We start from the raw sequence: 23263 nt of genomic DNA on the forward strand, positions 1-23263 counted from the left end.
TCTAAATTGACTTTTGATGCTGTGGTTACATATTGAACCAATCGATATCAATATAATCTCACCTGTGTGATCTGTCGAATACGATCTATAAAAACCATCAAGTGAACGTGCCGTTGTGGGAGGGGTGTATGAGACGCGTTTACTCGTGTTGGGCACATTTTTTGTGAAAGCCCTGTCAACACTATAACTAAAGTTCAGTTCCGTAAACCCATCCCTGTTTGGACGAGGCCTTCTATTTATAAAAAACGAACGAAAAAATTATGAAAGAACAAACATAAGTGTGGTTGAAAATGTTAACTTCCACCGCCGCGCCGACCGCACTGTGTTGGCGCAATGTGTGAAGTATTCATGCAGTCTTGTAGGCGCTACGCGTTTCACGCCGACCGCTGCCGACCACACTGATTGGCGCAATGCGTGAAGTATTCATACAGTCTTGTAGGCGCTATGCGTTTCAAGCCGACTGCTGCTGACTGCAGTGTGTTTGACGCAATGCGTGAAGCATTCATGCATTCTTGTAGACGCTATGCTTTTCATGCCGACCGCCGCGCCGCTCCGTTCCAGGTCAAATTGCGTTTTTGGTTTCTCTCTCAACTCGACTAATTAAAGGTGCTATCTCTTGTATCACCGATAGACGACAAAATTAGAAATTACTATACTTTTACTCACAGGAAATGAGAGATTTTGTCGCATTTTCTCGTTTGTAATTTATTTTCTGAATCCGATTTTTTTCTCTCTTCTTTTGATGCCTACATTCAAAAATATTGCAAAATTTGCCGCCCCCTACATTTTGCCGCCACGGGCCGCGGCCCATGTGGCCACCCCCTCAATCCGGCCCTGGACGAATCACCTTGACACAATCAATTACACGGGATTTGGTCACGAGTTTATGTTTTAATGTTTCGATTTGAATCATCGCAAATCAAGTATGTCGAATAAAGCAAGTTTATAGCAAATAGATTCGTCGAATATCGCAATTGAATCAATGAGAGCGAAAACACAGCAACTCAATTACTCTAAATGCTCAATTCTCAGTAAAGACGATTGATTTTCATTAAGTTCATGGAAGTTAGCGCATCTGTTCCAACCTTTAAAGTGTCCTGAAGTACTTGTCTTTCGGCACCAAAAATCTTTTTCTTAAACTAACTTCTTCACCTACTGTGCAGTTTTGTGTGTGTCTTGATTATTTTCATTTTTGCGAGTTGGTATGTTTTCGTTCTCACTGATTCAATTATGACGTAGTCACTACATGAGTCTATTTCTCAGCTCCCTCCCACTCCTATGAATTAAAAAAGCCATAGACATGACACCCCCCCCCCCCCCCGAGAGTTAGATAATTGGACTGTAAGTTGCAATTAGGAACTACAATTGGATTACATTTTGCAATAAGGGACCACTATCTCTGACTCTTCCATAAAAGCACGTGCCTGCAGGGGAGATCAATGGTATATATGTTGTTTCTATAATAAGCCGGAAATAGTGGCTCCTTATTGCAAAATGTAATCCAATTTTTGGCTTAGTGCAGGAACAACGTATATACCATTAGTTTTCCTATGCACAGGAGTGTTTTTGAGCCAGAGCCAGAGATAGTTATTCCCAATTGCAAAATTTGGTCCAATTCGTCGCCCCTCTGACGCAAAGGCGAATCTTGATGTCCACGTGAGCCCTGTTGTACATATAAAGCCATGCTTTCTGGGGCCCATACGGAAGTCAAGATACGCCCTTACGGCAGAAGAACTACGAATTCAGGGATAACCCCGTGGTGGAGCCCCTATGATTTTCCCTCGGGAGCCCGAGTTTCCATGCGGCGCGGGGCCTCGGGGGAATCTGGGCGACGCGATTAGATCTTGGCCTTTGCCGCTCCACGTCAGGTCGGCGCGGTGCCGGAGCTGAGCGTTTGCGCGGCATCTGTGACACTGATTTAACTGACCCATGATCGTCATGCACAAGGTTAAAATATTTAGAATTCGCTTATCGCCTCCCTGGCTGCGGCCGTTGTGAGTTGCGCTTGTCTAGAACGATCACCATCGTCATCGGCATCGAGCTATTCCGTCTTATTCCGATCTGCACTGGCTGTAACCGTAACTTACTCGGCACTTCCTTCGGTCCCAGGTCGCCGCCGCCGTCGCCCAGTGCGCTTAATGACTTAATACTACTTACCGCGCCCGTTGTTTTGGTGCTTCCTCAGCGTCGCCGTTCTTCTTGCTGTCGGTGCTCCAGGGTCCACAGGCTTCCGCTCATTCCAGGTAACCCGATTCTTTCGTTTCGCCCGAGTTTACAACCCGAAGGCGGCTCCACACTTTCTGGGAATTCGTCGTTGTGAGCTCCCTAAAGTCATACTTTCGGGGGAGCTTCACCGCACAAGAAAATGACTTAAAAGGTTAAAAGTTAAATTGTTTACTCACTTGCACGTTTTTTTAATTATTTTTCCGCAGACGCGTTCCGGTCAGTACGGGCGAAAATCAGTCGCGATCGAGCATCGAAAATGGTCCGTACTGACCGAAACGCGTCTGCGGAAAAATAATTAAAAAAACGTGCAAGTCAGTAAACAATTTAACTTTTAACCTTTTAAGTCCCTAAAGTCAAGTCTTCAGTCGCACCTCCTTCGAGATCGCGCAGTAGTGATTTCTCACTGAATATTTGTAGTCCGCCTCAAGGGAAGGGACACGGAAAAAAAGTGTTAGAGGTATACCCCTAATGTTGTGGCATTATCCTATTTTGTGGGATGATTCAGGCATTTCTAATGAATTGTGGTAGTGCCACAACTCGACTTTAGGGTAGTACCGCGACGGTGGGGTTAATAATTTAATTTATTGGGGCACTACCACAATGTGAAGCTCCCAAGTCAAATTGGGTCTTAGCCACTGCCTCTGTTTTCCTTGGACCTTGGTGCACGAAGGAAACAAATTTTTTTTCGAGTAATTTTTTGTCAAGTCGGATTCTACGGTAAACTATCTCTCTTAAAATTTTAAATAGTTTTTTCTCGAGACTACGTTTTTGGCACAACAGACTTCAAACCGTGCTGCTTTCAATTTGGTTTGATATTTGTGAGTGTATATGATTTTCTTTACCCCTCATCTGCCAAGAACACATCTTTAAGCTCTAACACAATACCTGTACATTTCGGTCCCCATTTTCCCCAGACAGAAGCAAGGACGGTCACATTTACCTACAAGAACCAGAATTGACGCGGAGGGGATAGGTACAGAGATTGCGCATAGCACCTAAAATTTCACCTTTGACTTTTGAGATAGACCATGTAACATCCTCCGTGCAGCAATATTTGTCTGTTCGAGGATTTATATCTTCGGATGACAATGAATCTTCTCTTCACAGTAAATTTGACCGCATTATGCAATTCGGAACTCCAATTTTTTGCCTATCTGTAAAAACACTTATGTTGTAAGGGAAACTCATTATATTTACGTCGTTTCTAAACTGAGCCGGATATTGTACCTACTTCCAAATTGCAAAATGCAGTCCAATTATGTTAGATTCTAACGATTTCAATCATAGCGCTATTTTTGTGTTGAACCCTTCATGGCTCCTGGTAAATATTGACGCATGGAATTAAAATAATATTCTACTCCCAAATGTTTCGTGGATAACAGAAACCGCAAAAAACACCTCTGTGACTGTGCACCGCCACACAGTGGATCGAGTCAATTAGGGAGGTCGGACATAAAATTTGTTACTAGAACCGCACATTTTGATGTTCACTTGATCACATTTTAAATTTCAAGGGGTTCTTTCACCGGGAAATTTCATGAGGAAACCAATGGAACCACTTTTAGAACCTCAAAGTTTTGTGTGAAAGGAGTTTAAGCGTTTTAAATTTCCAAATTTTGTCCGATCCATCCTATTGAATCGATCCATTGTGCGGAGTGCTAAGTCTTCGTGGGCCTATCCCTTTCCAGGATACGTTTTTTCAATGACGTTTTTTCTCTTTTTAAGTTGTCCAGCAAAACCGGTCTTTTTTCATTAATCTTTTTCCTGCAGAAATTTCTTTTCACACCAATAGTAACGATCTTACCGCATTGCTGTGTCTCAGTCGAAAATCACTTGACTTGGTTCAATTGCTTCTCTACTGATTTTCTTGAGTTCGTGAACTGGCAACGATTACAGGCTTCGTTTAAAAAAAAAAGTAAAAGGAGGAAACAAAAGCTAATAATCAAATTGTTTGAACTTGATAGTCTGGACAAGGAATAAGTTACCTCAGTGCCGAGGTATTAAACATTTAGTTTATGGTTTAATTTGGAGGGAAAATGTTTTCAGTGCTCTCGTTCTTATCACAATACCTAAAAATGAGAACGAGACTGTTGGTTTTTTTCAAAAAATTGCGATATGATTAATTCTGCTCCCTACACGATAGTCATTAATGTGTTGAAGACTTGATAAAACCATTCATTTTAGGATATTCTAAGAATGATGATTGAGTTATCATCCAGTGATAAGAAAAGTACAACGTAACAGCCTAATCAAATTATAAAAAACAAGAGAATTATTCTAAAAAATTGGGGTTAACAAGGCTTAAGTTAGAGAAGAAACACATCCAAAACATTTCGGGCCTATAAACCATATGCTCATTTTCATTTGGGACAAAAAATATATATTAGAAAATGAAAACGCGAAAGTAAGTATGACGCTGACCAAGGTTGGGATCAGCGCAAACTGAGAAACAAAGCGCCAATGAACAGATTCTCATCGGTGCTCTAATTTTTAGTTGGCGCTAATTGTTCTTATCTTGGCTATATGTATGCTTCTTCTAGTAAATATTTTCTCTTTTTTTATAGCTTTTTCCACTTAAATTTGCGCTTGCACTCGGCCCAAAACGTCGTGGTTGTGTTTTTTTTTTCTAATTGTATCCTTACTAAACTAATTTTTTAATGGATTTTTCTTTCATGTCATCATTTAAGTTAAAGCGGGCTGAACGATCAATATTGAATGAGCATTTAAAAGGCCAAAAGTGAAGGACGTTCTATACGCATGGCAGGCTCTCAAGCTTCCATTCGCTTTGTTAGATGCCAGCAGAATATTACAATGAATTTAATCGTTAACTTGTTTTTACGATGAAATTACAAATCAGTGCTCGGAAAATCATTTTCTGCGTCGAGTCACACTAGTTGACTTTACAGATTTTTGCTGCAGGGCACTGGCAGTATGCCGAGACTGTTGAGAAAGAAGTAATAGTTTAAATGCAATTCAACGTGTAGAGCTTACTGAAATAATGTAAATGTAGTTTTCTTTAAAAAAGGTATCGAGGCACTACTAAAATAATATTCATTAAAGATCGATCTAGACCATGGTTTCTAAAATGAGCTTGTAATAGTAATGCCTTAGGCAAAATGTGATCTTAATATTCCGCTAGTCTTTTGGCGGAAACTTTTACTTCTGAGGCTTCATTAGTTAACTCTTTTTTCTTACCTCATGACAAATGCTGATAAACTTACAAAGCAAAGAAATCCTGATGACCAACGAGGAGGCTATTTCAAAGATTGAATGAAGAAGCTTTGACAGTACAAAGATTTCGCCTGCCACCAAGTAGCCATTGGAGGGTGTTTATTTGTCTCCAATGCGGTTGAAGAGGAAAGACAAGCAATCTTATGTACTTAACTTATTTTCGGACTGCCTTGTGGAGTGTTGTTTTTCCGTTTTTGTAGCCGCGGCGGTGTCTAGTCGGGTCCGAACCCACCCACCCACAGAGGCTATTGCGAGATCTAATCGTTTTCTGCCAAAAGTGGCACCGGTGCACCGCAGACCAACAATTTGACCATAAAAGAAGCAGCAAAGGGAGATGCGCAGTTTAATCTACGAGCTTTAGCTCCTTTGTGCAGCGCTGCATTTGACCAGTAATTCCAACACAGTTTCTACATCAGGCGATTAAATTACATTTATTTTTGGAAAAAAAATATAGCAACGACCCAATCCTCAATTACGTGATGCTGAAATTAAGATTTGATGACACCGTTGCGAGCCACTTCATTTTCTTAAAGAATTACGTGACACTGGTCTAGATAAAACCCTGAAAAATCAATAATGTAAAAAAACACGTTGAAGTGCGGGTCGGGAAGTCAGGTAAAACAAAGTTAGTAAATGTCCATTTGAAATGAAATGAGATAAAAGGTATTTTCTTTTAAAAAAAATCGCATAAATTCTCAAGGAATTCGATTATTTATCGTCCTCCGTTATTGCATCATGTTGAATGTATACAATCTCTCTTTCCGGGTTTTTACCAAAATTGCATGAAGTTGCAGATATACAACTGACCCCTTTAGAACCCATTTTGGGGTAATAGAGCCCCCTATCCCTCCAACCCCCCCCCCCCACCAGATGTTTCAGGGAAAATTAAACGTCTCAAACTTCGTATTCCACAATCAATTCATGCATGCAACAGAGGGATACGGTAGTCCAAGTTCAGGCGCCCTTCATTCCTCTGTGACTTCATGAGAGACCCTGGATGCGTTTCCATGAATATGTGCTCTTATTGCTCTTCTTTTCTATTGCTTCTGTCACCACCGCCACTTCAGCTCTGAAATATATCCTTATTTACCCTTCATTCGGCCTTCTTTTCGTTTATTACGAATCACGCACTCAGAGCCTTTGAAATTTTGAAAAATCGAAATATGTCACTAATTTCCTACACAGGCTAAAATGTCTAAACCAGCAGCCCGTGACTATGGTGACATCAAAACATAGGAGAAAAAACGGGAAACAAGGCTATAAAATACACTTAATTCCCTACATGATCCCGATTTATGATCGAAATTTGGCAACGTGTTATGGGTATATATCATAATAAATTTGAGAATTTTCCAATTTTTTATTTCGACAATGTTGCGATAAATTGCCGTTGATCTATGTCAGCGGTTGGTCCGTGTTCCATTAAACCAATGGCCGAATCAGAACCCCCGGCTCGATTTCTTCTCGCTAAAATGCATTTTCGGGCCTGATTTGCCTTCGGCGACAATCAGGATCAGGCGCACTCTGACGGCACCGCAAGTAAAGCTGTCGCGCTTGACGCATTGACTGACGCGGCGCGGCGGCTGCGACAGCTTTGAGCTTTGAGCTTTGATTGCCGGTCGCGACGCCGCGCCACCTCTGCCGCCCGGGCCTGGGCTTTAACTTAATATAAGTGGGTCATTCGCGGATAAATAGAGTTGAAGGTCCTCACTCAAGCCGTTTACACTTCACATCATGCACCCGGTGCACTCTATCCGGCCCTTTGACGGCTACTTGCTCCCAACTCAGGGCGCACGCTCGAATTCCTGGCTGATTGGAGTTCCTGCAGCAGTTCTGAGTAACCATCATCACAATCAGCTGCGATTTGATCAGTAGAATTTTGCTTTTTATCGGCGCACAGCGAGTCAATAGGAGAGGTTGGATAAAGTTTGGAAACTTTAAAAGCTTATAACTCCGTTTATACAAAATTTTGAGGTTCTAAAAGAGGTTTCGTTGGTTTCCTCGTAAAACTTTCTTCCGAAAGCATCTCTTTAAATTTAAAATGTGACGAAATAAACATCAAAATTTGCAGTTTTAGTCACAAATTTCATGCCCGACCTCTCTAATTGACTCGATACACTGTGCGGCGGTAACACTGACCGACAAATAAAAATGCCCTGAAGTTCTAATGACTAAACTTTATTTATTTTGGGTCGCTTCGCTATGTCCAAAAATGACCCTTTATTGCGCGCCCTCCTTTTCGCGAGCAATCTTCATTATATAACCCACATGAAGTTAATTTACTCCTGTGAAATCCGCCTGTAAAACTGATTTGATTGTGCTTCGTTTAAAAGGAAGAGTAAATTTTTCTATCAAATTCTGGAAGCTTAGGTTTGGTTTTCAATCTAGGTGTATGCATGATGGGACTTCCTATTTTTCGGTGCTGAAACCGAAGTGACCCAAATATATTTTCGATCGCCCGCCAGTGTTTCAGCAAACGTCACTCAGATTCGGGGAAAAAGTTGGAAAGCGAGGCCTGATTCCGTCTCTCTTATTTTCGGCTGTGCTGCTCACGTGGCCATTGAATCACCAGTAAAAATAAGACAGACGGAATCAGCACTAAATGGAAATAAAGCAAGGGAAAGGACGCGCGTTGGTGACGGCGCAAAGATACAACTATTCGTACTTGATGGATGTCCGTGTTGCGTCTGCAAAATTGAAGGCGCGATGGCGCGAGGCGTGAACTCGCAATGCATGCTCCGAGCTCCGCTTTATGCTGTGCTGTCAATGAGGTGTCGTTAGGATTCGGGAGAAAAATTGAAAAACAAGGCCCTGATACGTCTCTTTTGCCTTTGCCAGTTTTGACACTCGACTTTTTCTCTTTTTTTCAATTTGATGTATTCTTTTTTAGGATGTATTTGTAGACCTACATCCAAAGCTACCGTTCACGCAATCAAAAAGCAAAATCCCACTCTCATGCAATGGAAGATATGAAAGTTCTGAGCTTGTAGTTCTCGGTGAATTCCGTACCCGTGAAAGCCAAGTATGAGATCATAATTATTCCTCGTAACCATTACGAAAAAAACAAAATTCTGTATCAATGTCACCTTTCACTTGCGATTAGTTTCTGCATTTAAGGACCGTTGGGCATTTCTTTTTTTATTGAAAACACTAATTTTTATACGTACAGAAGGCAAAATTTAGACACATTTTGGACAGATATCGCGTGGTCAATATTATACTAAGAAAATAATCATGAGAGTAAATGTTACAAACTTTGATTAAGTTACGTTCTCTCGTCCGGAAAACGATGAGTTAAAAGACGGCTAAAATTCTGTTACAGCCAAAATCAGCCTGATCCCATTTGAGTTCTCTATAATATGGACGTGTTTATGCTGAAAGGAACCATGTGCATAGGGCCTGCGTGTAACATAGTTCCTTTTAGCATAAATGAAATGTGTCCATATATATTCACGTTATATGTTTTCAAACAAAAACTGAGCAACATAGTGACTCAAAACTTCTCGTGGGTCTACATTTCTTGGGCTTCTATTTGAAACCCGCATAGATTTATGGCAATGAAAACAGTAATCTCGTTTTTGACCTTCAGCATAAACTTTTGGTTTATGCTTTTTTAAGAAAAAAAACTTCAAGTGCCAGCTCTTCCAGTACGATTTCCAATTGATGTGAACTCCGGGTTGTATTTTTAATGGTGCTTTTTGTCCTTCATCTTCTTCTTATTCTTCTTTGTCGTAAGGGTTTTTAGCGCAATGAAAATATTTTTCAACAGTATAGTAGCTCATTTCGCAATTAGGCACTTTAATCCAGCTTTGTGAGCGGCATAAATGACTACAACGCTCAACTTTACCGGTGGTTGGCTGGCTGGTTGCAGGCTTGGGATTTGCAGGCGTTTCTTGATGCGGTTTCTGCCGTTCATCCTTGACGTTCGCTTCGTAATCATTTTTTAGGTTCAGTGTCGTTCAGCTCTTTTCTCCTTGTTAGCGCTACAAATGCTGGTTCTGCGGCACTTTTCTATCATAGTGATTAAAAATCTGCTTCCGCAAAACTATCAACTTCATTGCAGATTTTGCCATCAAAATAAAATAAACGGCGAAATTACGAAACGTGCGTAGAAAACGATCAAACATCATCTATTATCAGGAAAAATCGGTAAAAGAGTGGGAGAGACCAGAAGATCATTTTCCTCTTGGAAAAAAATCCTTTTGTCCAAAATATAAAATAACGTTTTATCTTTTGCATTAACGTAAATTAAGGGTGTGCCTCTTTATCTTTTCCTTGGGGACGATTCTTTAAACTTTTCCAATCCTAAAAAGTGAAACTAGGTCAGGTAAAATGTGCCTTGAGGTGAAGGTCCAGCTTCTTCATTACAGCAAATAAACCCCATTGAGGTGTAACACATCGATTTCCAGTTTTTGGTGATAAAAACTATTTCAAATTTTGTAGAAAAATTCTACATTATTAGTAATGTCAGAAGTTTTTGAAATGAATCGTCTCTAAGGCTGACAACAATACTGATAAACTGAACCTTTTTCTGGAATTCATTGAAACTTTCTGAGAGGATCAGCAAATTGAATTTTTCAGTATTGTTCGGACATTATGATACAGAATGAACCTCTCTAAGTTGTGAAATAGTGATCTCATTGTTTACTTTTTCCTCTCCGTGGGACCCACTTTGTCTGATTTCAATACAAATTCTTAGAAAATTTGGAGGCAAGGATTTCAATTTGGCATTTCCTCGATGAATAATCCAGTCGGGCAGTTTTTTGCCATTTCCTCACCCTATACTACGGCTATCGTGATATTGTCTCAATCCGTCCTGCGCCCCGCATAACTGTTAATGCTGAGTCATGCTGAAGCGCGGATCCGAATGCAGTACTGATGAAGCCGACCAGTCTCAACGCACCGAGAAGTTGCCAAATCGCATTCAAAAATATTGCTTATTATCATCTACGGAGTCGGAGGGAAAGTAGGCCAATTTTTATGCAGTCTGGCGTCGTTGCCTAGCGTCTTACGTTGATTTATCTGACAGGAATGACTGACGTCAACGGGTAGCAAAATCTCCAGCCCGCGGCCTTAAAGCTTTATTCATTTCCTGCGTTCTGCTCGAGATACTGACGGTTGTAATGGGAACTGTTAGTAATCATGAGGAAATCATAATGGAGTTTGTATACCTTAATAAAAACTGGAGTTTCAGCAATTTTGACAAATATCTGTGAGAGTCAGCAGGCAATGTTGGACTTAAAGGTAAGGCCATGAACAATGAGATAACTATTTGGAAGCTTAATAGGTTCATACCATTTGGCGTAAAGAACAACCAAATATTGAGCCATGAGAGTATCCAAAAATTAGAGAAAACAAAATTACGAAATTCATAAAAAAGCAGTTTGTTTGCCGGCGCTATGCTGCTACTTTTAACATTACTCAAAATAGAAATTATGACGTGGAGTCGACGTCAAGTTATTAACATTACTTAAAGTAGAAATTATGACGTGGAATCGACACCCAGAGTTGTTAGGAGTTTTTGAAAGGGTTTAGAATCGAAAATTGAAAATCGATTCTTTTTACCCCCATCGGCTTTTTTCGATATACATACCACCACTTTGAATTATAGAGCTAATGTACACATCTCTTTAATTCGAAAGTTTTTGCCACCGCTCTTTATAATTCGAAATCTCGCCAATTTCCTCAAAACCCTTTAATTCGAAAAAAAGTCTTGGTCCCTTGAATTTCGAATCAGCGAGCGTGCACTATACTAACATTTGACCATCCATCTGAAGTCATATTTTGCCTGACCATATCACTTGCAATATAAGTTAAAATGTGAAATGCAATGCTGCCACTAATATGTCTATACTGGTGCAAGCTGATGAACAGGTGTATGATTGCTTCAGGCATTTTAATTTCATAGGACAATAATATTCGAGACTTGACGACTTTATTCTCATAGAAAATGTATTAAAAAAATAAATAAAAAATAATCGGAGTATTTTTCAGGTCAAAAGACGCAAATTACAAATTTGAAGTATTGGACAGGCTTAGGTCTCGCAAAACCAGCACCGTCAGGCAAATGTTTATGTATATCTGTAAAAATTGCAAGGAAAAAACTACATTTTTGCCAAAGAACATCGTGATGTAATGTTCTTCGACGTGTCGTTTGTTCCATTTGACAGAACTATGCATCTTCTCGGCTGTATTGAGCTTGGCTACAGTGGTGCAACGACTAAAGCAATAATTTGACCAAAACCCAGTCTCCATAATACAAAAAGTCAAATCCACCCATGGAAAGCTAAAGTCTCCATCAACATGCTGCATTCAGATGATCTTTAATTTGAATCCTCATACTAAATGGTGACCAATAACAATTTGTTCCAGCGCAAGGAGACAAAATCAGAGCGAAATTTTATAAAAAAAAATATTTATATCGATGCACGATCTATCGGTTAACAGTTTGGAAAATATTTAATGGGAAGCAACGTGAAAGAATGTCCCCTCGCCGACTCGGCACTCGGAGTCTTATTCAAAGCGTCGTTAACTTGCATACCACTATTGCAGCTTCTAGGAATGCGTATTGCATACCTGCCTAATTGAAGGAACTTATGGATCCGTCTGATTGCCCTCTCATTTCCTATGCTGATATTTTGATCGGGAGTAATCTGAGAATGACAGATCTGGCCCCCCAAATCTTAATTAAAGGCAGTCTTAAGGTGAATAAGCTACAAGAGAGGTGATATGGTCTGATAAATTGAACCTGAAACAGTAGATAGCTTTCGCGATTGTTTTGTGGCCAATAATTTTTCCTCCCGTGAGTGGTTTTTCTTGAGATAGTAATGGCTACTCTCCAAATTTTATTTTCAATTACAAAAGAGCAATAAACTTTTAGCTAAACATTTGTGCGGTATGTTTTGTGTAATAATGATGATGCTTTACGCTTATATTATTCATAAACAAATGATGAGTCCCGGTATCAAATCCACGCTTCTTTGATTCACCGTGCTCAACTAAAGAAAGAATGAAAGGTTATATTTTACTTCAGGGGCAAGAATTTTTCACTTTATTCGATCATTTCAATTTTTTTCTCTCCATTTTTACTCCAAAAATGTCACTTAACTCCGTATCTACAGAAATTTCAGTGAAACTTCTAAATTGACATTGAGTCTTATTATCATTGCGGTAAAATTTGCAGTACCTACTTTGATAAGAGATAAAAGATGGCATGAATCTGTAGATTCATCATACATTCACGCCACTCCTGCGACTTCTCTGTTTTTTATCTTTTAGTAGAATCAATAACCACCTTCTAAGAAATGAGAACATAGCAATAACGGGTGGGACTGATAAGGAATTCTAAAAGAGGATAGGGATTTTTTAAGTCAGAACTACGAGACTCAAAAAAATTGGATGAGACTCTTCCGTCAGAAAGCTTTGCAATCGGAAAATTCAGATGAGAAAATATAATGGAAAATTCACTTTTTCATGAATTTCTTGCTCGCGCCATTGTCTGTGTTGCAATTCGAAATATTTGTCAAGCATATTCTCATGATCTTTGATTAGTAAACTTTCTAAATGTACCTGCTCTCGTTTATGTTCAAAATGGTTTATCTTTTTTTCTCTGTCGTGGAACACTTGCAGAGAATTAGGTTGTGTTGTGGCTGAAATGATTCTCCTAGTTTTCCTATATGATATCTAATGAGAGTGAACTTAGTATTCACCTTTGGAGAATAGCATTGAAAACTGCTCTGAAAGTATAGTAAAGAACGCTTAGACAAGTGGCATATCAGGTTCCTTTCTACTGATTTTTTTTTTTTTTTTTTTTTAAAAATTAATGCAAGTATATTCCAAGGCAATCGCATTTCTTATAGGCTGACGAAAGACGACCAGCGAGCGGGCCACTGGAGCTGAAATCTGAGGACACCCTCTTCCTTGGATCGGAGAAAGTTCGAACAAAAATGCCTTTTTATGACCTGTTGAAACGAAAATATTTTTCAGACCTTCTGGGCAATTTTGACCTTCAGATTTGTCCATCGGAAAATATAATATGCACCTCAACCCGTGTAACCTTTAATTTTAAAAGTCTACCAACCTCCTCCGTTTCCTATCTAAGTAATGCGACGACTTGGATGTCCTTACACAAACTACAAGAATAGCCTTCAGCGGGCTGATTGTAAAAATTGGTAGACAAAACGATAGACAAAAAAGACAAAGAGTATATGAAGAGATCCTGTCGTAGAAGCGGGTGGTTGCAATGGACCACGGAGGTAGGTAATAGACTAACTAACGGCAGCCCACAAGAGGCCTTATAGAGTTAGTCCATCATTTTCTCCCTTAGTCCATAAGAACCACCCATTGCAACCAACAGGATCGTTCCATACTCCTTATGTCAGTGGCGTGGCGTGGCGTGAATTGCGATGTATCAATTGTTACGCCGCTTAAACCTATGGTAAAGAATCGATTTTTAAGGTGATCGCTGCGAACACCCTGTTTATCGATCCTTTTCCATAGGTTTAAATGGCACACCAATCGATACATCGCAATACACGCCACGCCACTGTCTGATGTCTCTTTTGTCTATTGCTTTGTCTATCAATTTCAACAATCGGTCCTAAGCTTTGAAGATCTCGAGGAAGAGACCACGACATAAGTTGCTTGCCTTAAAGTTCTCTGTTGTGGTCATGTCTTGTCCAATGGAATAAGACGAAATTTCACAATCGGTCACCAGGATGTAGTCCTCCGGATGAGCGTCATGGGAAATCTCTCTCGACCAGACCTTGATTTTCGGGGTGGATGACTCAGGACCTCGAATGACTCATGATGGTCTGCTCCCGTTTGGTTTCAGAGGCAGAGGCAGAGGCAGAGAGGCTGCGATGACGTCAAGCGGTCTCGACTCGTTTGGGAGGTTGGCGGCATTGGCGCTGGTGTTGACATTCGGCGCGGCGCTGTTCAGTCAGTGCTCGGCCGCCACTACCAACCGACCCATCGTCATGCATCCCGCTTTCGGATCTGCCGGCAAACAGGCCGGCCTTCGCATCTGGAGAATCGAGGTATGAAACCTTCTCGCATTCTTACCGGGTTCTATAGATAAACAAACTCTAGTGGGGGAAAAAAAGAACGCAGAAGAATGGGTAACGAAGGCCAAAAAAAAATTGACAACAACATTTCTGGGACGTTTCGGGATAGTATCACTCTTTACCAATCACGATACTAAAAATAACAAAATAAATTGCATGAAAATGAAAAGTTGGACCCTATTTTGGTGACAGCAGATCATCATCATTTGACATTTGATCCAATAAGTTTTAATATATCATTGTTGCGTTCCTCTGGTCGATGAAAGGGTTAAGATCAACTTGGAATGTACTAAAAATTCCGTCTACAAATTGAGCCTTATTTACCAATTTGTATATGTGTTTGTATCGTTCAATTCGGATTTTCCTGTGTACTTTGTTCTCTAATGTCAATTCCTTTGGCAGTAACGCTTGACCTGTGCGTGAGGGAATTTGTAAATTGCAAAAAATAATTCGTAAACAAATTTTTGAAATGATACCAACTAGAAAACTTTCTCTTTTTTTCTTTTTTTTATGCAAAATGCCTCTTCAAAAAGTGCTTTCTTCTCTCAAAAATGTTTTTTTTTTGTGATTTTCCGGTTTTTTTTTTTTTTGCATTTTGACTCTAGTGTTTCATGTTGCATGTAGTCATTTCATTTTGCGTTTAAAATTTAAACAATTTTTTTTTAAAAAAAAATTTAAAAAAAATTAGATTGAAACATTTTTCATACATTTTTTAATATGCAAATTAGACGTACATTTTAGGGAATAAATTCCTTGGAGGGTCTCTTAATTCCAACATTTGAACCTTCTTTGGCGGATTTTCTTCAAAAAGAGTTAGTGATACTTAGAGTCCCTTTAAACTGAGAGTCAAGACAACACCCCTCATGGAGTCACAAACGGGAATAAAGATTACACAAATTGAACGTTTTTCGTAATCTTTGATCGGCTCATTCTTAAATTCCTTTCTCCGTTCCCTCTCTCATTCCGTTTTTTCCTTGTCGAACCCGAAATTCCTCGGTCCATTCCAGATTATAATCTTTGCAATTGGTGAAAATGTAATCTTTATTCCCGTTTGTGACACTGTGAAGGCCTAAAATCCGGTTAACCAATCAGAAATGGATTCGCATTGTCTTGACTCTCAGTATAAAGGGACTCTAGTGATACTTATGAACCTTATAAAAATGTTGATACGATCTGAGAAAAAGAGACCTTACGTCAAAATTTGAAAAATCGGCTTTGACGTGTTCCATCAGAGCAGATTCTGGTAGTTTTTCAAAAAATATACAAGATTATCAGAGTCTTGGGGTTTTGAAAATTGCCTCAGGGATTTTTTCGAAAAATTGGTAAGTCCCAAAAATTGCGTCGAGAGTTTTGACTAAGGGTTTACTATTTGTCAATTTGGTCGGTTCCAAACTGAACATAAATCGTACCATCCAATCCTGAGGCTAGAAGCTCCTTGGTGTGCGGGGAATATGAAAGTTGATTCAAAAATTTAACATAATATAAAAAATAACAAAATTCTCAAGAATCATTTCTAGAGTTTCTTGCTTAATTGGTACCACGATGATCTATTGAAATCGTTTCAAAGTGGCTGCTCCTTTTCACTTTTTCTCAATACTTGCCCTGTAATTTACAATTTTTTGGTCAAACTGGGTTAATTATTGACAATACATGGAGAGGAGCTATTAAATCACGGTGGCAAATCATGCGACAACATCATTACTTATTATGGATTTGTGATCGTTCGGCCAGTACTAATTCCTAAAATTGCAGTCAGCGATTTCTTCTGCGACCTATAAATCCAACAAAATCACTAGCTTAAATCGTCTACAGTATAATACTTAACTGCCTCGTTTTCCTAATAATCATTCAAGATAATTTAATTCCATTGAACAAATTGTTGAAACAAATTTCTCATCATTACGCTTCCCTCAGTTGTTGTCGGTAGCAAATATTTGAGAATGAGAGAAAAGAAATGGAAAAAGGTAGGAACAAGGCGATAAATTTTGGGTGGATATTATGATACCGAAGTCACACACTAAAATTAGGAGCTGCAAATGAGAGTCATCAGTCAATTTTCAGTAATAGGTGGGTATCAGGGACGCAATCAGAGAATTACTATCTATTACTAATTACGTATTATCAGAGTAAACTATTTTTAAAGACACGGAGCAGGCTCCCTCTAAACAAATTTGCACGATGAAGTACAAGGTTTTAATATGTGATGACATTCCAATGCTTTCAACATTTCCAAAGTTTGTACATAAATCTACGCATTAGAGACGCCTTCATCATGAATAGATACTTCCTAGCGTGGCCTCAGAGGCTGAATAGTTGCATCATTTGAAAGCGAAATCAACAGTGTAGCAAATGCGATTGCTCGAGATAGCTATTTGATAAGGAATGACGACGCATGAGAAACGCCTTCAATGTGAGAAATACTTCCTAGCGTGGCTGCGGAGGCCGCACAGTTCCATAGCTTAGTGCTTACTCATTTGTTGTAGGCTCGTTGAGCGATAAAACTTCTTCTTCTAGGTTTTAGATAGTCAGTGTTTCCGGTGAAGTTGGAACACTGAGACCGTAACTTTTAGAGAGATAATAGCTTCCTTTGCTAGAATTCATCAAAAAAAAAAAAAAAAAAAAGGTGGATTTCTACGCTAAATACATAATACTACTCATAGTGGCTACGAATAATGGCTTCTAAATGTTAAGGGTTTCTTTAGAGTTTGCGAGAAGGTGTTAAGCATCGGAAACACATTCCTGTTGTTTTCTTTTTCCGCCATAAATCGATCTTATTGTCGACCTGAAAATTTAAATCAACACTCAAGGCCGGGATTCACAGTTTTGGCGCTATAGCGGCTACCACCAGTTTGACGACCTTAGATTTCGTGACAGTCGACACTGATTATCTTCCCTTGTTTTTGCTTTTTAATGTAGCAAGAAACGAGATCAAAGATGAAAATGAGGTCATTCCATTCTGGATATGCCGAAGTAATACGCGTACCTTTGGTTTCAGATTCCAACTGCCTGATTTCTTATTTGCCCTGTTCTCACCCTGAGTTACCCACATTTTGTTTCACTCCATCACATTTTATGAGTTATTTTCTACTTTTAGAGTCTAAATTCTAGAGGTTTTTGTATAGTTGCAACTTACAGCTTTGCGCGCTCGGGAGTTGTTTTCAGACCACAACTAAGGGCACCGCGTATTGCTTTTGCCAAAATTGTACATAAGTACAATAAACTAAAAATTCAAGAAGCGTATCCTCGCTCTTTTGCAGATTCGATTTTTAGCACATAAGAACTTGATCCACATGTGTGCAGCCAAATCTCTGTATACAGAACGCTTCAAAGTGTTTCTGTAAAGCATTAATTTTAGGGAAAATAGCTTTCGGTGTTGCATTTTGCGCGGCTCTGTAAAACATTAATTTTGGGGAATAACTTTAGGTATTGCACTCGGCGGGGCCCCTGGGGGTCCGTCCGATTTCTCGCGGCGCTTGTTAGTGTGAAAAAGCGGGAATAAGTAGACGAGACATAAACACACAGACATGCCGGTGATGATGATTCATAGTGATTACCTCCTGCCACCACCGTCCTAGCAGCGGCGGAGCCAATATTGTCCAAAACCGCCCCGTATTCCGTTACACCTTCCATAAGAAAAGTGGCACAAGTGACTTGAGTGGCAACCCTGCGCGTTACGCGACCTTGCGTTGCGGCTCGCGTCCGGATATAATGCTTTTTCCTTCCGCAGTTGCCGAATACGTCGCTGCTGATGGAACTAGGAACAGTGGCATGGCGCACGATGCGATGCATCGATTGATCTGTCATTTAAACCTATGGAAAAGGATCGATAAACAGGGTGTTCGCAATGAACACCTTAACAATCGATTCTTCACCACACTTTCAAATGGGGAAAAAATCGATAATCGATCATTTACGCCTCGCCACTGACTAGGAGATCCTTAATGATAAAACTTCACCCGGCATCCACACAAGTCAACTTGATAAAATGAATGAAAATTGTTATTAAAAAAAAAAATCGCCTACTCACTTGCACATCAGTTTTTTCTTACCCGTCCATCCCACCCTCAAACTAGGGGCTTCAAAGAGGCTCATCGATGGAACTAATGACTGTTGCCTTTCAAAGATTGTGGGCCCGACGATATCTGAAGGTAACCGATGTGTTCGGGATACATCACAGATCAAATCTTGAAATTTCCAAGGAATTTCGCGCAGAAATGGCTGAGAAATAGAAGACTTGGTTTGAGAGCCCCAGTTTGAAAGTGGGCTGGACGCTATATGGGGCGTGTTTCGGAACTATGACTCCACCTTCAAGTTCGCTGATTCCTCTCTGAGTGCACTGTCAACTGGACGGATTTCTGCCAAACCGAAGTATGTGCATTAAGACATGAGCCCTGAGACCCATGAGAATATATGCATAACGGGGCTCACGTCACAAGGCACATACTTCCGTTTTGCAGAAATACTTCCAACTGAGGATTGAGCCAAAGCTCCGAAACGCGTCCCATAAGAAGAAACCGATTCGCTGGTGAATACGCGAAATTTTCTGAATATTTTCGTTTATCTCATCAGAAGACCCTGTTTCTTAGTTAAAACTTCGCATTGCGGCGGGAGAAACACCTGAGGACCCTTCGCCAAATAAAATCGATTCGCTCTCGTTCACGTCCGTCAACTATACGAGCAAAATTTCAACGTAAAATTGTCACTCATCAGAGCAGGTTAACATCTCGGCTATTTATTTTCTTTGAAGATCTCGCGGCTTCATTTTTCTCGTCAAAAACGCACAACATGCGGTGTACATTAAAAGCAAAGCGTATGTAGAGCACGAGCTAGCCACACTCCAATTAACAAAATATATTAGTGTGGTGCCAACGAGACGATTTGCCGCGAGGTGGGCTCCAGAGGTGTGAAGGGGGGGGGGGGCGTTGGAAGGGTCATTCACTTCCCGCGAGACGATTGGCCTGTTGATAAAACCCGGAGCCGCAAACTGTGAAAAATAATGGTGCAAATCCAAGAAAAACTAGACCTGAGATGCTGATTGCAGCCTAGCAGCTGACCGCTATGTTGGGCTTGTCTCTTATTTTTACGTCTGCATTGTCGTGTCTATTGGCATGGATACCACATAGAGAACGATTCATTTACAACATAAGCAGCTGTTGTGGTTGCAAGCAATAAGTGAGGAAAATCTTGTAAGGGAAATCAGAAGTATTTAGGAAGCACTAAAGAGGAGAAAACATAGACTGAGATTGCGATACTCAGATATCGTGGTTGAGATAGGTTAATTCTGCATCATTTTGGCGCTATGAAATCACAAGAATTTCATTAATGACCCTCCCTGGTAAAAATTGGCGATAGGAGCTGCGTTTCAAAATACCATAGGAGTTCTTATAGCCGACTAAAGAAGGCTATTGAAAATCATATAGCTGACTGTAGAAAGCGGAGCAAATCATATAGCCGGGCTATATGAAGCTATAAAAAAGTATACAGTCGGGCTATAGGTACAAAACACACATTATATTTTCCTTTAAAACATATTTTTTTTCGTCAATTAAAATGAGAATAATCCATACAGAGTGTGCAAACATCTCAAAATCATGAGTTGAAAAACGCTGACTCCGCGGGATTAAATACTGGAGCCTATCACAAAGCGGAGCGGCGACGCACTGACGCCTACAAACCTAACAGGGATACTTCACGCATTGCGCAATGCGTGAAGTATCCCTGTTAGGTTTGTAGGCGCCAATGCGCGTTTCGGACTCTCTGCCCGCCCGCCGCGCCGCAGCGTACCACGGCGTCTGAAGCAACTATTTCACACCAGAGGTATTGCACAGTATCATGAGAAATTTAAGGCGCTCCAACTTATTAAGAATGACAGGCATCCTTCAAAAGTACGGAGCTTTCCTCGCAAAATAAATCAAGATACTATGCCACAAAAAGAGAGTGGTAGTCCAAAAACTAGCTAAGTCCTAGCATCCGTATTTAATAACGTTTAGCATAAACTTTATCGTCTGGCTGTTGCTCAATCGCCATCGGCTATAAAAGACCATAAGAAATTGTACAGCCGGCTACAGAAGCTGTTGAAAATCTTACATCCGGCTTTAGGTCTATGGTATTTTGGAACACAGATTCTACTGCCAATTTTTACCAGGGCTTTGAGAGCAGTTCCTTAAAAACCGACGAATTGCGAATTTGAATCAAACATAAATACAGTGTTTTGACACCGTTGCCAGGTTTAGGATCCATCAAATCCAAATCTGTATACGCACGTTATTTGTAATACAGTTCACCTCTTGAAAATTCGACTCAATACTCGTGAGAGTATCATCAGAATTTTTTATGCAAAATTACCGACTTCGTCAATCTTCCTGAAATACTGAGGTCAGCAGAACGAGCAATTTCAAAACATCGCACCGGGATAACAGGATTTTTTCAGTCCCCCCTTTGAGTGGCTCTATTCTACGACGAGATGTTGAATTTTTCGTTTCCGGCACTTCCGCGCATAAGACCCGCACGGATTCGTCTAATTTTACCAACTCCATGTGAGGGATTCGCAGAAAAAACCCAGCATGTCAAATATAAAAACGAATTGCTGGTGCCAAATATTGCACGTTCAAAATCCCTCGCCTCTCTGACGTAATGACGTGTCTCAATTTCCACGTTGGCCCTGTTTTTCATAAGAACCCATGCTTTCTGGGGCTCGTGAGAAAATCTAGTTGCGCCCGAACGTTAGAGAAACTACGAAATATCTCGTGTTGATAGGGACTGACAGAATTCTCGAGGGCTAGATCGTGTACGGAATATTAAGAGCTCGGTTAAGATTTTCAAATCTTCAGTCATCATGCATCGAAATCGCTCTATATTTGGAGTGTAAACATGGTTGATTAGATGTTACAGGGGCGAGGAAACTTCGACGGCAAAAGTGCGAAAGCATGTATCTCCATAGCAGTGTTTTAAAATTCCCACTCCTATTTAATTTTCTTTCCCGAGAACCGGGAGAAAAAATGAAGCATGACCGGAATTCTGCAACCTCGCAAACCGAGTTACGTGGTTTCGCACTTTGGCCATCGACATGTCTCTCGTCATACGAAGGGAACACGTTGGATGTTCTCACGTCTCTTTCGGGATGGATCCTTCAATACGCTTATTTTTCATCCGATTTGTTCTGGGTTAAAAATGAGAAGCGTTGCGTGTACTACAGCATGTGAGTGAAGATTGAAAAGTGTGAAAAATTTTTTCTGACGTTTTCTGCTCGTATCTCAGCGGTGTTCCCAGTTCATACCGATTTATGGTTTTTCCTCGCTCCCTTTGAGCAGTGTAACAGATAAATGTTGCACGATAATATATGGCAACTTGGAATAGATTCTCTCCTACTTACTAGGGGCCCCTCGTGCGTTACTTAAATATGTCGACGAAACATTGGTTTTCACCAATGATGAAAGCTAACTCGTAAACATTCCTGTAAAGGCATATGGTTGATTCTTTAATTTTCAGTGCCGTTAAAACTCAAAGCATTAGAGAAAATCATGAGAGAAGTCAGTTTATATGGATGTTATGTAATTTTCTATGTTTAAAAAATTTTACAATATTGGGTTTCTTTTTGAAAATTAGGTTCAGTGTTCATGTCGAATCTTCGTATATTCTTCGCATTTTCAACGAGAATTCTGTCGCATATTTGAAATCCGCTGAATCCCGATTGCTAGATGAGAATATCGATGGCTGAAGTCAAAAAATCAGTGGCGTGGCGTGAATTGCGATGTATCGATCGCTATGCCATTTAAACCTATGGTAAAGAATCGATTATTAAGGCGTTCGCTGCGAACACTCTGTTTATCTATCCTTTTCCATAGGTTTAAATGGCATAACAATCGATACATCGCAATTCACGCCACGCCACTGCAAAAAATATGCACCCCGCGATTCATCGTGATGTTTCAATATCTTCAAATCTATTTTGCTCTCATGAAATTATTCGAATCAGAATATCTCTCTTTTTTAATTCTGGTGAAAATTTTTGAATGAGCGATAAAATTTTACGGACAATTTTAAAAAAGGAAAGGAAAGGAAAACTCTTGACCTATGTGCAATGTCGCAATTAGAGGTCCACATTTTTTTGTATCGTTATTATTTCAGCCAACGATGCGTACGCTGTCGGACTTTGTCAATAACATTGAAGTTTCCATTTAGATATAGTAGCCGAATCATGTTTTATGGGAGGGTAAAAATTGAAAACACATGATCCGCAATCTAATGTGAGATGGAAAAGTCACACGGAGGGGGTTGCACAAACGGCGCGACATCATGACGCCCGTCCAAGTGTCGCGGCATGCGGCATGTTGTGATTTCAGGGTTGTCTCGACGTGGCCAAAGTCCTCCCGATGTAAGAAGAGGGTGGATTCACATGCACAGCTGCCAGTTCTCGGTTAAAAACTTGGGGGGGGGGGGGGGTCATTGTTACTGTTTATCATAAAAAAAAAAATTGAAAAATCCCTTCATAAATTAACCCCAACTGTTAAGTCACCGCATTCAAATCGTCGCGTCGCTCCTCTGACGTAAAGGCGTATCTCGATTTCAACGTGAGCCCTGTTCTTAATACAACTCTATGCATCCCAGGACTCATGCGGAAACAGAGATACCCCCGTTACGTCAGAGGAGTGACGAAATCAGCCGCCCCCGACGTTCAATAATTTTTGAATTGTATAGATCGATATGATTTATAACGTGCCCTAGTTGAGGTTCTGAGAGTT

General features: G+C 40.2%; 1 protein-coding gene across 2 annotated transcripts in view; it reads left to right on the top strand.

The window, feature by feature from the left end:
- The first annotated feature begins 1987 nt into the window (after window positions 1–1987).
- The window catches only part of LOC109040820 (actin depolymerising venom protein gelsolin 1), a 43118-nt gene continuing 21842 nt past the window's right edge, over window positions 1988–23263 (top strand). For both annotated transcript variants that reach the window (XM_019056899.2, XM_019056901.2), the window contains exons 1-2: window positions 1988–2243; window positions 14291–14495. In XM_019056899.2, the coding sequence (XP_018912444.2) occupies window positions 14319–14495 (177 nt within the window). In that variant the 5' untranslated portion in view covers window positions 1988–2243; window positions 14291–14318. The remainder of the gene's footprint in view (window positions 2244–14290; window positions 14496–23263) is intronic.

The sequence above is a fragment of the Bemisia tabaci genome, chromosome 5, assembly GCF_918797505.1.
Source record: "Bemisia tabaci chromosome 5, PGI_BMITA_v3".
NCBI lineage: Eukaryota > Metazoa > Arthropoda > Insecta > Hemiptera > Aleyrodidae > Bemisia > Bemisia tabaci.